General features: G+C 42.3%; 3 protein-coding genes across 3 annotated transcripts; 1 reads left to right on the top strand and 2 right to left on the bottom strand.

Annotated features, from left to right (window-relative positions):
- Positions 1–780: 780 nt before the first annotated feature.
- tifa (TRAF interacting protein with forkhead associated domain) lies at positions 781–2,073 on the bottom strand. The gene is made up of 2 exons (XM_069722782.1): positions 1,735–2,073; positions 781–1,635 (listed from the first exon to the last, which is right to left on the bottom strand). The coding sequence occupies exon 2, from the start codon at positions 1,595–1,597 to the stop codon at positions 1,016–1,018; it is 582 nt and encodes a 193-aa protein (XP_069578883.1). The 5' UTR covers positions 1,598–1,635; positions 1,735–2,073; the 3' UTR covers positions 781–1,015.
- A 1,128-nt stretch (positions 2,074–3,201) lies between these two features.
- LOC138635346 (RNA-binding protein 4.1-like) lies at positions 3,202–7,104 on the top strand. The gene is made up of 4 exons (XM_069722767.1): positions 3,202–3,335; positions 3,857–4,276; positions 4,398–5,044; positions 5,471–7,104. Exons 2-3 carry the CDS (start codon positions 3,868–3,870, stop codon positions 5,027–5,029), a joined length of 1,041 nt encoding a protein of 346 aa, XP_069578868.1. The 5' UTR covers positions 3,202–3,335; positions 3,857–3,867; the 3' UTR covers positions 5,030–5,044; positions 5,471–7,104.
- Positions 7,105–15,026: 7,922 nt separating this feature from the next.
- LOC138635347 (uncharacterized) lies at positions 15,027–16,313 on the bottom strand. Its single transcript, XM_069722768.1, has 5 exons — positions 16,268–16,313; positions 15,814–16,158; positions 15,497–15,607; positions 15,374–15,411; positions 15,027–15,258 (listed from the first exon to the last, which is right to left on the bottom strand). Exons 1-5 carry the CDS (start codon positions 16,311–16,313, stop codon positions 15,136–15,138), a joined length of 663 nt encoding a protein of 220 aa, XP_069578869.1. The 3' UTR covers positions 15,027–15,135.
- Positions 16,314–16,731: the final 418 nt, after the last annotated feature.

Here is a 16,731-nt window from a genome sequence, read left to right as displayed (position 1 = left end):
GAGGGCTAACAAATACTATCAGTGTCTGGATCTTCCTCTGACATGTCACCGGCCCTCTATGTCTCTTATCGACCTGAGCAGTTTCTGCTGTTTGTCTTGTTAGCATGAAATGTCATATATTATATTCTTGTCAGGAGGACCTGATATAAAATGTCACGAAAGTAGTGGTGGTAAATAACGAAGTACATTTACTAAAGCATAATTTTGAGTTATTTGTCATTTGAGGTCAATTGGAAGCTACTAGTACTCTATATTAATTTTACAACATTAGTTACAAGCTAGACACAAGCTGTAATATGCATAATGATTACTTCCACTTTTTTGAAGGATACTTAAAAGTAATATTTTGAATGTAGTGATTTTTCTTCATCGAATAAGTAGAGGAAAACTTAAACACGCCTGATATTAGTGACTGAAATGTGTATATTTTGCCGAGTAAATTTAAGGTCAGATGAGGTTTCCTTTAAACACACTTCCTTGTCGCTGGACTTCTGAGAAGTGGTGGGTGGGTAGTTGTGCCAAGAAGAGAGGAGCACATTGTTTTTCTGTTTTTTTGTTGTTGTTTTGAATGCAGGCGGCCTTCTCTCTGTAACCTGAGCTGAAGGATGATAAGACCCATTTCATGTCCAGCAGATCTAGAAAAGCCTGTTTCCACAATGTAAGACACTACGAACTGCATAACGTTGTGTTCAAGGTAAAGTTCTCTGTTAGTCCTAAAGTTCTCGATGTTTCTCCCAATTGGTTGTCGGATCAACAAACAACATGCAGAAAAAGATGTCACAGAATACAGTTTAATAGCTAAAGGTGAAAATGTAGAAACAAATAAATTTAAGGCTTTTTTTTAACACTTTAAACGTTTGTTATTATAATAAAACAGTTTTTTTTAAATTTTTTTACAAACATAAGTTTGAAAATACCAGCTACAATGATTTCACATTACAAAGAGGGATCCACGCCTGCTGGAAAGTAACAAGCAGTTTGCTTTTTAAAAAAAATTTCAGTAAGAAAAGTCTCTTTAAGAAGTCACCACAGTCTCGTCTCTCTCCAGGGGGCCAAGTGCTGTGAACTCAGCCGGGAAATCGTTCAATACGCGCGCGCCCGTGTCCACGACCGGTGTCTTAAGCTCACACGTGCTCGTCTCCCTGGACGGGGACACTGCCAGCACCTCAAACTGCACCTCAAAGGTCGCCTTGGCCTCACCGGACTCCCGGGTGATCAGCATCTCGTACTCCCCGAACCGGACCAGAGCCTTGTCCGGGAGTTCCATCTTCTCCAGGTATCCCAGCGCCGAGCTGTTCACGGACAGGCGGCCCCGCTGGCTCAGGTTCTGGACGGTGAACAGCATGTCCGGGCTGTGGGGTACGCGGTAGGCGTGGAGGGCCAGCTGTTTGCGGGAGACCCGGGGATCGACCAGGGCGTAGGTGCAAGTCTGGGCGTCGCGGCCCAGCCGGAGAGTGTCATCTGCGGCGAGCCTTCTCCTGGTCCCCAGAGGAAGTAATCCATAGAGACCCCTGCAGCTCTGCTGCGGGTGGTAAAGCTCGATGCGGAGACAAGTCAGGAGATCCTCCTCCGTCTCCATCGTCTGAGCCTCGTTCATCTTGAGGAAGTATGGAGGTGGCGTTCAGGGATGAAATGCTGCCGGGGCAGAAGGCGAAATGAGTCAAACAAAACTTTAAAAAACAAAAACAATGCATACACAGGCTACGGTCCCGTTGGCAGATGTTTGGTTCTTACCTGGATGTTGAACTTTTTTTTCATAGAAAGTTGCTTAAAAGACTCTCCCAGCACTGAGACGGAGCCTGACGGTGCTGCTGGTGACGGTGAAAACAGGAACGCCTCCTCCTGAGCGCTCCTCGCTGCTGTTTTCTCTCTCCGGTCGTTTCGTCATTCATTCACGACACTTCTCAGAAACTGTGCTGCGTTTCAGTGCAAATCCGGAAATATCACTATTCAATGCTGTTCATGGAATTAAGCAGCGGTGTATTTTATTTGATTAAAACTAGCAGTGGCCATGGAAGAATTAATAGTATAGCTGGGTAATGTACTACTTTAACAATTTTGTATTATTCTCTGACGGGCTTTTTTTCCCCCGCATAAATAAACTGCAGACCTAATAATTAATACAATATTTTTTTTTTTTTTTTAAAAACGTCGTTGTAACATCCTTACAATGTTAATTTATTTTTTGGGTATTTTTCAGTGAAATAGTACACGAATGCCCCTCTCTTCTCTATCTGACACTTTTAAGATAAGCCCCTGAACGCAGCATTACAGCACCGAAAATTCCCCCCCAGAAAAACACTGCATGCTTTCACATTTGTTATTACCTCCGCACTATTTATAACCGCAACTGGAAAGTGAACGTATAACATCTATCCATCCATCCATTATCTATACCCGCTTTAGCCTGAACAGGGTCACCGGGGAGGGGTGGGAGGGGGCTGGGCTGGAGCCTATCCCAGTTCACTTTGGGCGAAGGCAGGGTTACACCCTGGACAGGTCGCCAGTCCATCACAGGGCCATCAGAGAGACGGAAACGAAGACCATTCACGCTCTCATTCGCACCTAAGGGCAATTTGGAGAACCACCAATTAACCTGAGGGGCATGTTTTTTTTTTTTTTTTTGGATGTGTAAAATCTAATCGTCACATTTTCATCCGGGACGCTAGAAACGTGTATTTTTTTAAAAAAAAAATTTCGTTTTCTCACTCAAAGCTCTGAAAGGTGACGTCATTTGGTCAATGAATACGAGACATTTCTGGACAAAACTTTTGATTGAATTTGGGCCTACACATTTTAACTTTTGTCAAGCATACACGATTGAAAAAAAAACATGCCGTACAGTCAGAAAAGATGTTCCAAAATTATTAATATAGACTTAAAACAAAGCAGATACGGTAAAAAAAAACAACAACATTGAACATTTATTGATTTTCCCACAAACCGAGGATGGATTACTTCACTTTCCCGGACAGTGGGTGGCGCTGTGGTTGCTATCTGGAAAAAGAGCAGACGAAGAGGAAGGACCAACCAATCACAGCGGCGTTAGGGTTCAGCGCAGCAGCGTTATTTTTTTTTCCCACCCGCATTCCCCCAACGCCAATTTAACCAATTAAACAAGGAAGGCACCGAGCGTTCAGCCAACCAGAGGCCGAGTGGGGCGGGTCTTTGGGGGGGAATGCGGGTAAGAAAAAAAAAAAAGACAGCCCAGCAAGGGCATTTTTCTCTCTAGCTTGTAGGTAGGCAGGCAACCACAAACGGAAGTCAGTTATAGGAAAAGGAAAGGTCTCAAAAAGCATTTGAATTCTTTGTACAGACAGCCGGCAAAAAAAAAGGTAACCAAAATACATACAACAGCGTCCTTATATTTGCAATTCACTGCATTTTAAATTTGGGAGTTAGCGACGACTTGAGTTGTTCGTCCATCCAGCTCGCTGCTGCGCTGCTTTGTGTGTCAGCGAGGCTTCACTTAGCATGCTAACCCAGAGCTAACAGCTTGAATGTCCTCAACCATCATCTGGAAATGTGTTTAGACTTGGCTTGATTGTCCACACAGGCGAAATTAGGACCGTAATAAATTAAATGAAAACGTAATGATGTTGAAACAAACAAAAAATGTCCCCCCTTTATGTAAATATTGTCTCGTTGACTTGCTGCGTTACTTTAACTTGACGTCAGCCATTTTACAGTGAATAGGCCTGCTCAGTTCGCATCTGTGCATGTCGTATCAGAGCCAAATGTTTCAAGCAGGCTTTTCTATACTATAAACCTCATCAATAATAATGGAAGGGTTTTTTTTTCTTCCCCCCCCCACACTCTGCATCAACCCTATTCTCTCTGCATGGCCCTGGAACAGATCTTTTAACAATGGTGAAGATTTTTGTGGGAAATCTTCCCCGAGAGGCAGACGAGGAAGAAATCAAGGCACTCTTCACTCAGTATGGTACGGTCACAGAGTGTGCCATCATCAAAAATTATGCCTTTGTCCACATGGATGACCGCAAGGACGCCACCAAAGCCATCAAGACCCTGCACCTCCACAAGCTTCACGGCACCCCGATCAACGTGGAGGCGAGTCACGGGAAGAACCAGGGGTCTGTCAAACTGCACGTAGCAAACGTAGAGAAGGGATCCGACGACGAGCTTCGCGCTCTTTTTGAGGAGTACGGTACAGTTACAGAGTGTGCTATTGTTAAGAATTTTGCTTTTGTGCACATGTCCAACTCTGACGAGGCCATGGATGCCATCAAGGGACTGGACAACACTGAATTTCAAGGTGAGAAAGGGCCACCGTGTGAAGAATTTGAAGGAGGAGTTGTTAAATGTTGCTTTGTGTTAAATCTGACTTAACTTCATCTTTTGTTTACGTTTTTTTTTTCTTTCTTTCTTTCATTCAGGCAAACGCATCCATGTCCAGATTTCCAAGAGCCGTCCCAGACACGATGAGCGAGACGACTACCCACCTCCTCCCCCCGACAGAGGGGGCTACTGGCCTCCACGCTACCCAGGAGAGAGGCACGAGCCTCCCCCGCCCAGCTACCTGAGGGGCCGCCTCAGCCATATACCCCCAGGTTACCCCGCCCCTCCTCTGCCGCCCCCTCCCCCTAGACGAGCCGTTTATCCGGAGCGTCCGTACGACGGCGAGAGGGAAAGATACGGCGTCGTAGATTACTATGAGAAGTACCGAGCCCGCCCGTATGGCATGGCCTCATACGAGGACCAACGTGCTGGCGCCCCTCCTCCTCCGCCTCCCCCGTCGGCCGTCGTCCGAGACCGCCTTATGAACCCGCCGCTTGACCCGTACGAGCGTCGGCCCCTCCCTCCTCCGCCGTCCTCGTACTACGCCCGAGATCGCAGCCCCCTCAGGAGACCGCCGAGCACGCCCATGCCCCCCGCCAGTAACGGCTACTCCTACGAGCGCTCCCGACTCTCTCCGGTTTCCCGGGTCCCTGCATACGGAGCTCCACGCGCAAGGGACCCCTACGCAGAACGGCTGCCTCCGCCACCGCCTGCACGCTACGCTTATTAAGCACGGCCTGTGAAGGTGAGAATAGGTCTGAGGTAGACTAGTGGTCACACTTTGCTCAGAGTAACTCTTCGTCCCTGTAAAGGCAGAGGCAGCTTGTGAATTCCCCCCGCCGCACACGCTCTGGACCCTTGTGGGGGTAAACGAGGTTAGAGGAAGCATGCGTACAGGGTTGCTGGTCCACAAGTAAAAAGCGTTGGTGATGCACGTCGATGCCTTAACTTGGATTCTCAGCTAATATCGGTGTTAAATATGTCCGATAAAATAAAAGATGAGCCGAGACGTTCGGAGAGGAACGCCCTCAAGATACGAAACTCGCCAAAAAAAAAAACCAACCAAAAAAAACCAACCAAAAAAACCCAACCCGAATCCAGATGGAACAGCGTGCCTCAGTGTCTCAACAGCTCCAGTTAGTTCACTTGTGCCATTTGCTCTTTTTTTCAGGATTGTCGTCCGCCTGCGTCGCCGCTCGCCGCCTCCTGATGCACGTGACACTATCCTCTCCCTGTCGGCGGCTGAGCGCGTTACGTTCCCCTGCGACGCTCACAGGAGGAACCGAATTGCCCGACGTCTACGTCTGTTTTTGTTTTAATTATTTTGGAACAGTTTTTACACCCGGCTTTTTTCCTCCTGGTTGTTTTAGTATGTTATTGTGCTGTAGGAATTTTTATTGCTTGACGTTTCAGGCGTTTTTTTCTTATTTTGTACCATTTCGTTTGAAGGACTGATCTTGTGTGTGACCATAGGAAGCTGAATCTCTTCAGCAGCAGTTTCTAGGCGATACTTGTGACTGTAGATTAAACTGAATTGAATAATTTGGTATTAAATCTAATCTGCACGTTGGTTCCATCGTAAACCAAACCTCTATGTGGCGTTGCTGTGAAAAATTTAAACTGCTAAGATGTAGGATAAATATTCAAAATAACTGTTAACTGGCCGGCCGGCACGAAGCGTTTCCATGTCCATTGTCAAACTCGATTTTCAGTCAAGCGGATTTATGCAGTAATGCTGTCCACAGATGTGATCCTAATCAGCCGTAAAACCCCTCATCAGTGTAACCGAGTCAAATACCCTCGAAAAAAGACAACAACATCCACCTAATGCTCATCCGTCTGCCAGTGATAACGTATAAAAAGCATGTTCCACTCGTCACGCTGATAAAAAACCCAACAACAACCCAAAAACAAACCTCCTCTCTGGTCTTGTCTGCGATGCTCCAGCTTTCCCCAGTCATCAGCGGTTGCGCTAACATGCCCGTCCCGTCCCCCGTCCCCCCTCGCTCCGCCTCCCTCAGTGCCAAAAAAAAAATTCAAAACTTGACCGCGTTAAAACTCAAGTGAAGAAAAGCGTAACACTCCTGAGCTCCTAGCAGAGACTAGTTAACCTTCAATCTGGCGGAACGGTGACATCAAAGGCAGCCGGACACCTTCAGAGTGAACAGGTAAGTCAAGGGTTACTGAATTAGAAGCTAATGCAGTCTCACGTTGAACTGTTTTATATTACTGTTATTCAGTGCAGAGGTTTGTATGAGGGGAGAAGAACTTTGCTTATTTTACTGGTCCAGTTGTGTTAGCTAGTACACAAAACTATCCAGCTGTGAATCTGCTGCTCTTTGTTTGCCACCGTTTTAGTAGTGGTTTATCAGCCATGACATTGAAACTAGTGCCAGGTGAAGCTTTAAAGTATAACCGTCACTGGTTGACAGGTTGTGGCTGATTTGGTGGATAGTGGAGTCAGTAAACTGAATCCCAGCAGCAGTGTCCAAATTAAATTCAGCACCATTGGAGGACCGTGGTCGACCTGGTGAATGTGTTTTTTTTGAAATTGGCTTTTAGAGAAGTGTTCAGGATGAGTTAGTATGTTACTGTAAATGGACCTGAAGAAAGCATCACAGCATTGTTACAACTTCATCAGACACTAGTAGATATTTTTTTAAATGCTTGTGAACATGAAATTGATACATTTTTAAAGGGAAATTACACGAGGAACTTTGATGGACATGAGAATTACACAGTACTTTACATTGTATCGCCATTTTTGGATTCTGACCTGCATGAATAAAATATTTCAAACAATGATATGAGCTTCTTGTTAACTGGTGAACTGCCATTTAAACTGCAGGGTTGACTTGTTTTCCAGATACCGTTGTTGCAGCAGTAATATATTGCATTATTCACTTTCTGTTGACAAATTTGAGCTTCAAGCAGATGCACAATCAGCGATCATTTACTTTACTGTCCGCACTTTTATTGCTGGGTATTGTGGGAAAATTCTCAGTACAGGTTTAATACCTGAGTTTCAGTACCAAAACCAAAACAATAGCTTTGAGATATCTTAACATGTTCTCCACTAAACCTGTTTCCTAAAAAAAAGAAAAAAGAAAAAGTCTTTTAACATGCAGCTGCACAAGAATTTTAATTAATAGTTAATATCACTTAAGGGATCAACAAATTGTCACTTCAATTTTATTAAATTCTGTTAGAAAGCAATGTTGCGGGACTGGTTCATAAAAAAATTGATAAAAAGGAACAGCACTTAGATAATAAAAGATGAAACATTGTTAATGGAAATGGTTATTGTAGATTTGATGAATGCCCACTTCCCCCAATCAAATCATTTGTCCACAGCTTTTATCCACTTAAGTCCAGACTATTTTTTAGCCCCCAGAGTTTCCAACTGTTTCCTTCATTTCTGCCTATTTTTTGTTTTGTATTTTGGTATTAGTTTTATTTCTCTTTAAAATGTTTGGAACTTAAACCACAGACACCACTGTAGGCCAGAAAGGGGAAGTTGGTCAAAACTTTCTCCTGCTTTCTCAAGGCCTTATGAACAGTCAGCACCGCATGACATCATCCATCAGGTTTATGACTTACAGTTGTGGGTAAAAAAAAAAAAAGTCTCTCTTCCTGTTGAAAAGTGATGATATTTAACGTAAATTTCTCACGTATATACTTGCGTGCCTTTGGTACGTTTGGAGTAAAACAAAGGAAAAGTGAAAAAAGATAAATTGTCGCTTCTTCGGAGACTATTATACGACTATAAAACAGATGAATTGGTAACTCCAGAAAATTATAGACAAGTATGCTAAATGTAAAGGCTATGAGAGCGTCTCCAAGCACCTTGATGTTCCCGGGACTCAAATGTTGTGTTATGTTAAGTTTAAGCTCCATGGGATCCCATATTGAACAGAAGCATGTTGATAATGGCAGACGAAGAGCAAAGGAAAACGTCCAGGTAGATATAAGCTCTTTTCTCCGAGGTCTGGGTACGTCGGAGTCTGATTGCAGCATGCGTCGTTGTTTGAGTGCAGTGGGATCCGTGGAAGACGACCCAGGAGGACTTTGCTGCATATTGACGAGCCGCAATGCTTCGGGGAGAACGTCCTCTGGACAGATGACACTAAACTGCAGCTTTTTTTCTTTTTTTTTTTGAAGTCACATCAGTTCTGTGTTCCCAGATGAAAAGATGAGATGACTAAACATTGGACGCCCCTGAAGTGATCTTTTATGAGCCCTAATCTGAATCCTATCGATCTTAAACAATGATGGAGGCTGATTACTTTTATCAGTTTTAAACATTTTTTTAATTTCATAAACAAATTGATCCCAGACTGTAAAGCTCAGAGGTCTGAGCTTAAGATTTATGGTTGGGTCAAGATGTTATTTGTTTTTATGAATCAGAACATTAACAGGATCTAATCCCCTGATACTGATCACATTATAGATAGAGTATAAGTGATAAACATTGATTTCACGCAAGAGTAAATTTACTTTGTAATTTAAAATGGGTGAATTTTCTATCACCAAAAAGCAAAAGTCAAATTAAATACAACGTAATATTCATCATCACTGTGTAATTAGACACATAAAAACGTCAGAAGATCTTCTTCACCTTTCACAGTCATCTGTCGAGTGACATTAAAGTTGCCTTTGTGCCCATTTGCGGTTTTGCAGCTGCTCAGTCACGATAGCATCAGTCATCTTTCATGTCCAGGAAATCACGAGAGGATCTGCTGTGTGTGAAGATGTGTGGGGGAGCAGATCTCTCGTTCAAGAAAAGAATAGGAAACAAAGCTCCTAAAACATTGTTTGATTGAAGACATTTGATGAGTTCCTTCAAAGACACCCAGAGGTCTTTGTTGTGTGTGCAGAGAGCTGAAGTCTTATCTTCCTGTGGTTCAGACTTTCCTTTTACCGCTGCTCATCGCCACAATGGAAAATAAGTAGAGCATAAACCGGCACATTGTGTTTCCCACAGAGAATAATGTCACTCGGCCTTCTGTCCAACTGGCCTGCATTAAAACACCATGTGTTCATGGTCTCTGATCTCAGACAGGCAAGCAGAAGAAACAAACTGCATTCTGTCCGATGGAAGAAAATATAAAATGGAATTCAAATTCCGCACATCCGAAAGGATTGCACATGTTGCATGAATATTTTAACTTTGTTTCAATTTGGACAAAGTTAAAGAGACATCATGACCACAAGAAGGGATGGCAGCACCTTTCACATCACTGATATGATGAACTATCAGATCCCCTCTGAGCTGCTGCTCTGGTTGTTTCTTGAACAGGCGTGTAGTTCTATTTGTTAAAGTACCTGTGAAGCGCACGCATGAGGGCACAGATGAACACGTACACGTTAAGTCGTGGCTCGTTTCTCAGGTTGATTAACCACTGTTCCAATAGTGGACATTTGTTGTACCTACTGTAGTTAATAATATATATTTTCATCGTTTTAATTTGATAAAGACGTCAATACAATCCTATTTTCATCACTGTTCTAGCTGAAGTGTTATTGTCCAATTTCAGTCCCGAAACATTCCTGCAAGTCTTTCACAATAAAAGCCTAGTTAATAAACGAAATATATATGTTTACTGGAATACTAGAGCTCTTTTAATTTGAAGTAACTATTGGAAATGTTGAGTTTGTATTAACGTATAATGCAGTAACTTTAACAGGGCAAAAGGGAGCGGATCGAAATGAGGCTGGCGCGGTCAATCAAAGAATACATCTCGAATGCCAATAGCACAGCTTCAGGTGGTTTTCTTCCTCAAGCAGGCAACTTCAATTTTTTTTTACACGTATTTCAACCGAATCAGGACAACGGTGAACATATTATTACGTCACTTGGAGAAAAAAAAGTTTGCTACGTCCCTGAGTCTACCTGGTGGCAACGTACACCACGTTAGGGCTCCAGGTTTCTCCTCGTTTTTAAATGGCAACTGAGCGCTGCATAGTTCAGGTCATCAGAGTCCGGATTCTGCTTGTGTGAATTGTGTTCTTCATTATGAGCTTCACGACAGAAACACATGTCAGAGTAAATCATACACCCGGCAGAACAAAACCAAATAAAGACTTAGCAGCTTTTTAAAGTAGCCTACCTGTCTGAAGCTTCCTGATGTTGACAAGCAGACTAATGATTATTATCACAAGGACAACAGTCAAAGCAGCCAGGATCACATTTATCAGCTTTGATATTCCTTCAGACTCTTCTGCAAAAACATTCAAATAGAGAAAAAGTTGTAGATTTCACACCAACAATTTGCTCAAGTAAACATCTTCTGGGACAAAAAGTACTTTCACACTCAACATCGTCATCACGAAGTTCTTTGTTTCCTGTCATGAAATTTGAGATTCTTTTTATTTGTCAATTATTAGATTGCGATTTCAATCTGTTGAAAAGAAATTACTTTGAAATCTTACCTTCGACCTTTAAATGGATCACATCAATCTCTCTGTATCCGTACAAGTAAAATCCACAGAAATACATCCCGGAGTCAGACGAATCCACTTGTTTGATTTTAAGAAAGACAAAAGAGATGTTGGCGCTCATGGTGAACTTTCCAGTTTCAAAACCCTCACAGAACGCAGCGTAACCATCAGACCCGAACGTAGAAGAGATGCAGCTGATCTTGGTTCTGTTAAACTAGTCTGGACCAGAATGTGTGAGTTGGAGCTCTGGAGATGTTGGTGCACATCAGTGTGACTTCTTCACCTGGCTGGACCCGCACACTCTGAGACTCGGGAGGCTGAGATAGAGATCCAGCCTGAAACCAACCGCAGAGAGAACGAGGAGCGAGAGCTTTCAGCAACATCACTAGCTGGCATTAAAGTGGGTACTTGATAAGTCAGTGCGAGTACTTACTGAGGCTGCAGAGATGTAGAACTGTCACTAAGGTGAAGATCCTCATCGTGCGTCTGATCGTCTCACCTCAGTGACACTTTGAGAGCTCGTGCAGGGGCTTTTGTTGGAAAGAGGCGGGTTGTTGTTCATCACTTTGTTCAGACAGGTCACACGAATGACTTCTTAAGAAATGAGAAAGTTGATGACGTTCACAGCTTCAGCTTGTGATATGAGAGTGAATGTTTCCTTGATAGTCCATTAATGTACAAAAATATGAATAAAGGTCCAACAGCACCACTGACATTTAACACCGAACTCTTTACTTCTAATGTAATTATCAAAATGAAAGTATGTACTTGGTACTTCTTAATCAGCCAGGTAATGAGTTTGTAGGTGGGTGGAAAAGCTGCTCATCACACTGGGGGTTGCAAATAGAAATGGAAAGTACTGAGCTGTGTTCTAAATGACGTACTTGGAACTCAGTATTTTGAGTTCACAAGTGAGTTCACACTGTTAAGCACGGTACCCGGATGGTGCACTTAAAAAAAAAAGTCCAAAACTTGAGTGTGCAATTTTGGACACTCGCCACACTCAAACGGGGTGGGAAAGGAAGAGCCACCTTTCCAAAGTATTTTTAAACCGCGGTATCCCGACGAGGCTGCAGCTGCCGCAGAACATTTCTCACTAAGTAACACGGTGGGTAACTGCTGTCAGTCAGAAGGCATTAAACAGAAGACACGACAACAATAAAATGATGAAAGCTGGCAGGTGATGCATTCGAATGTTGATCATTTCGGCAGGAAAACAGTCTATGAGAAGTGAGATAAAAACAACAACATCGGTTTGATTTTTTTTGTCGGCTGTGCTTTGTGGTTGCTGCAGTGCACATTGTTAAAGTTACACACACGGGGACGATACCATGTAGGTGAAAAGTCTTCACACGCTGAAGGCCTGAGCGGGAAAACTGCTGCATCTTCTGTATTTCAGCTGAATCCACCGTTGACTGTCAGTGATGGATACAGCAACATAAAGTTTCCGCACCAGTGTTTACTGCTTCATCCGTCCCACTTGTTCCGTGGGCACGGAGGCCTCCTGATTTCCACCTCCAACCACTCTGTGGTGTCTCTTCCTGTCAACAAGGGACGTGTACGTCTCTGACCTCCTCCACTGCTGCAGACCTGCCTTTCACTTTCCCTGTAAGTGAATCCAGACAGACACCGATCACTTTCTTCTGCTCCCAGACTGAAATCTAAAGCGAGAAAAATCAGGGAGAGACACGAAGAAGAAAAAGAAAGAAAAAAAAAAACTCCTGGCAGATCAACACGACCAGAGCATCAGTCCCACTTCCAGCTGAGCGGGCATTTCCTCCATGTTGCTCTCCGTTGCCTCTGATGGTGTTTGTTGGTGGATGGAAAATCAGCGTTGCATTGTTCATGTCAGCTGAGTCCACACACTAAAAATAAGAGCACCTCTTATCACGTGGGAGTATTTTAAGAAAAAAACATGACCTAAACAATGACTTGATGTCAGACGTTAATAGACCACAGTCTTCACCTTTGTCCTACATTTTCTGCTCTTTGTTATTGACAATCAATGTTCAAAATGTATTAAAACGTATAAGACAGCCTTATACGTTTTAATACATTTTGAACATTGATTGTCAATAACAAAGAGCAGAAAATGTGTCTGAATCTTTTTTTTTTATTTATTTTTTTTTATATTTGGACAGTCAGACCGATGGAGAGGAAAACAGTCAGAACAGCTGGGATCACACTCATCAGCTCCTCTACATTAGACGTCGTAGTGTTTATTTTATTTTGACAAGTTTGACATCATATTTATTTTAACAATAACCATAAGAGGACATAAGTCACTGTAATGTCTCTTTACTGATTATGGTGTGATTTCACAGACAGTGAACACATATTCTACGTTCTTCATCTGAGTGTTACTATCAGCTGCTTCAAATCAAGATTTTAAGACTTTTCTGTTTGCTGCTGCCTTCAAATTGAACCAGACTCAAGGATGTTGATCAATTTCCTGAATTTCTGCATTTTACTACTGTATTTTATTTCTTCAACTGCACTGCAACTTTTATTCTATTTTTAGCTTGTTTAATGTTTTAATGACTGTTTTTAATGTTTCAATCAATGTTCTTAATTGTTTTTAAATGTCCTTTTCCTTTGACTTATGTTTTGATGCTTTTAATGGTTTTATGTGAAGCACTTTGAATTGCCTTGTTGTTGAAATGGGCTCTACAAAATAAACTTGCCTTGCCTTGCCTATCATGGTTCTGCCTTTCACTTTTGCATTGTTGGTTTCCTCCTTGTTCTACTCCTTCCGCCCACCAGAGGTCTCCAGTGTCTTACTGTTTTCCCCGTCTCCTGCCTGTCCCTCCCTCCTCACCTGTCCCTGTCCCCCAACCTGCAGCCGGTCAGCTCACTCAATATACTGTATCTCCTCCCAGTCTGACACGGTCAGCTTGCCTCCCTAAGATTTTGTCTATCTGTCTTTAAGCTGTACTTTCCCTCATGTTTTGTTTCTCGAACTCTGCTCCACTGTTTGCCGTACAACCTGCTTCTGTGTTGTGCACTCTGGTTCTCCTTTCTTGCCTATTTAATAACAGTTGCATTCAAAAGCTGTCAAACAGGCCGCTGGATGTGAAGCCCTCTGCAGTGCAGTTCTGTTTTAAATTAGCGGAAAATCCCCCTGATTCCCCCCACTCTCGATTTGAGTGAACAAATACAAAAGAAACGTGAGCGCCGTGAGAGTCTTTGGTGATTAGACCCCACTGGGATGTCAATCATATTTAAGTGGGATGAGGCAGTGCATCACAGCAATAGTTTGACAGCAGTGCAACGATTGGCTGATCGAGATTGTGTCGTAAATCTGAATATGGCCACTGTCAGGTGATTAGAAGAAGTGGTAGAGAGTGAAAGGAAGAGTCAGAAGTAAAGACTTCCTGATTGAACTAACGCTTAGCTTCACTTTCTAAACTCCAACCATGCTCTTTTTACTAACCCCAACCAGGTGTTTTTGCTAAGTTTTGTTTTCCTGTGAATCCCATGGCTCTAAGCTTGTAGTAGGCTTCATTTTTTGTGTAACATGTAACTTTCACACCCAGACAGCCCAAAGCATGACACTCTCTGGTTTTGCTCTAGTGGACCGACGTGTCTATTTCACGTTTTACCTTGATACCGGGTCGCATAATCAGGGGGTTTTGCTCATGATCATCAAATAATTTATAATAAACGTTCGCCACTGTTGGACCATTTCACTATTTAAAGAAATGGTCTTGGTCAGAATAACGCGGGGATTTCAAAACACATCAAGGACTTTTCTCCATGTTGGTTTGTCAGCCTCATGTTCTTTCTTATTTAACCAGTTTTTTGTCCCTATCTTTTTTTTTCTTTAATGATAAAGTAACTTCAACAACATCGTCCCTTTTTGGTTTTGTTGTGCTCCTCATTACTTTGTAATTATTTCAGAACTTCTTATGTCATTTCTGCTTCAAAGGTTATTTATAACAGCTTTACAGGTCAGTGATGTGCAGGTGTAAGAGATATATGTTGTTGGGAAAATATAAAGCCATGCATAAATGAAGCTTTACATATAAAACGTGGAGTGTTAAAAGCCTGAGTAGACACCACAGTGGAGACGGAAGGAGACATCTCCGTCTGTGGCTTTGCTGTGATCTGGTTTACAACGAGGCTGTGCAGAATATGTTTCTCATGATACAGATACCTGAAATAGTGATGCAAAGAAGGGTTTTAAAAAGCTTTTATTCATCTTTTGATGCAATCAACTAAGAAGCCAAGTAACAAAGAAAGCAGACAGGAGCAATTTTGCAAGCTTGTGAATTATAGACTTTTAGACTTTTTTTTTCGGTGTGTGACCTGACCAATTGATTTATATAAACTGATGGTACACGTGAACAAAGCATCAGTTCCCCTCTGAGCTGCAGCTGCAGGTGCTGCCTGAGTCTATCTGGTGGCTGAATAAATAACTACACCTTCCACTTCTCCCTCTGAAGCAGGCCCGCGGTGTCTGTCAGTTTTTGCATGAAAAGTCACAGCTGCATAGTTCAGGTCGTCTGAGCCCAGCCTCTGTGGATTAAAGCATTTTCAGTCACTCTCTTATACCTGAGTATCATTCACTGACAAACGACATGATTGTAGCAACTTGTGAAAAACACAAATTTGAATGTTTAATATACTTCACCTCTGTCTGTTGTGCTGTCTGTTCTTCAGCGTGATCTCCTGGGAATGACGGAAAGGATTCACTAACACTTTCATACAGGAACAACTAAAATGAGAATGTGAAAATACATGAAAATAAAATTACCTTTCTGAAGAGTTTTGATTTTAACCACCAGACAAATGATGACCATGAGGAGGAAAACAGTCAGAGCACCCAGGATCACACGCGTCAGATTTCTTCGTACATCAAAGACTTCTACAAGAGACATTACTAAATTCAACTTAATGTTATACATCTAGCTGCTTTATGGTTGATTAATATAAAAATGTATATGATGAACAACAGCAGTTTTAATTGGAGGCAGAAGTATTTGGAATTTTCCATGAATCTAAAATCAAAAAATTAGATCAATGGCATCACGAGATGCAACAGAATTAAAGGAATGAAGATGAAAATCTCACCTTGGACCTCTAAATTTGTTGCTTCAACAATAACCACATTTCTATTTGTGTGATATCCACAGAAATACAGTCCAGAGTCTGATGAATTGACTGGTTTGATTCTGAGAAAGACAGTCGACATGTTGCTTGTCATTTCAAATTTCCCATTTAGGAATCCTTGACAGTATGAAGTGGAGTTGGGATCTTTGAACATGAAGGAGACACAGGTTAAATTGGATCTCTTGACAGCTCTGAACCACAATATCTGTGTGGGAGCGCTGGAGAAGTTGGAGCACAGCAGAGTGACTTCTTCACCAGACTGGACCTCCACAGTCTGAGACTCACGGAGTGAGACGGGGATCAGACCTCAAACAAACGACAAACAAATAACTATCTGTTGGCTGATAGAGCAACAGAGTCCTTAACAAAGCATTTATATGAATGTCTTGATATTCAGTTTAATGCTGATACTTACTGAGGCTGCAGAGAAGTAAAAGTGTCACCAAAGTCAAATTCCCCATTGTGCAATAGATTGCGTCCGCCCTGTACAACATTCAGATCCTGTAATGAGGTTTGCATAGGTGTTTTTTTTTTTTTCAGCTTTAAAAAACCCATCACAAAATCAACGCCTTAAGGAGACTCTTGTACAGTACGACGAAAAAGTTCAAACCTTATTCATTGCAAATTAACAAATGCAGTCATCTTTGAAAAAAGTACTTTTTTTAGAGCTGATTTTTTTGGTAGGAAAACGTCCTACCAAACAAAAGGACCAAAGGTCTTTATTGTTCACATGTAGGATGACAAATCATGGATCCAAATTAAAATATGGTTGTAAATAAAATGATATCTGTGTGCTCCTGAATATGGCTCGTATACAATCCTGTATAAAAGTGTAGATGATTGAAGTGACTTACCAACCAGGCACCTGGTTCACACTTT

The sequence above is a fragment of the Brachyistius frenatus genome, unplaced genomic scaffold (assembly GCF_029030835.1).
Source record: "Brachyistius frenatus isolate BFR_SWC_R1_liver_20210118 unplaced genomic scaffold, ASM2903083v1 Contig_305, whole genome shotgun sequence".
NCBI lineage: Eukaryota > Metazoa > Chordata > Actinopteri > Embiotocidae > Brachyistius > Brachyistius frenatus.
The sequence above is the reverse complement of the archived record's forward strand: the minus strand, read 5'-3'. Positions and strand labels throughout refer to the sequence as shown.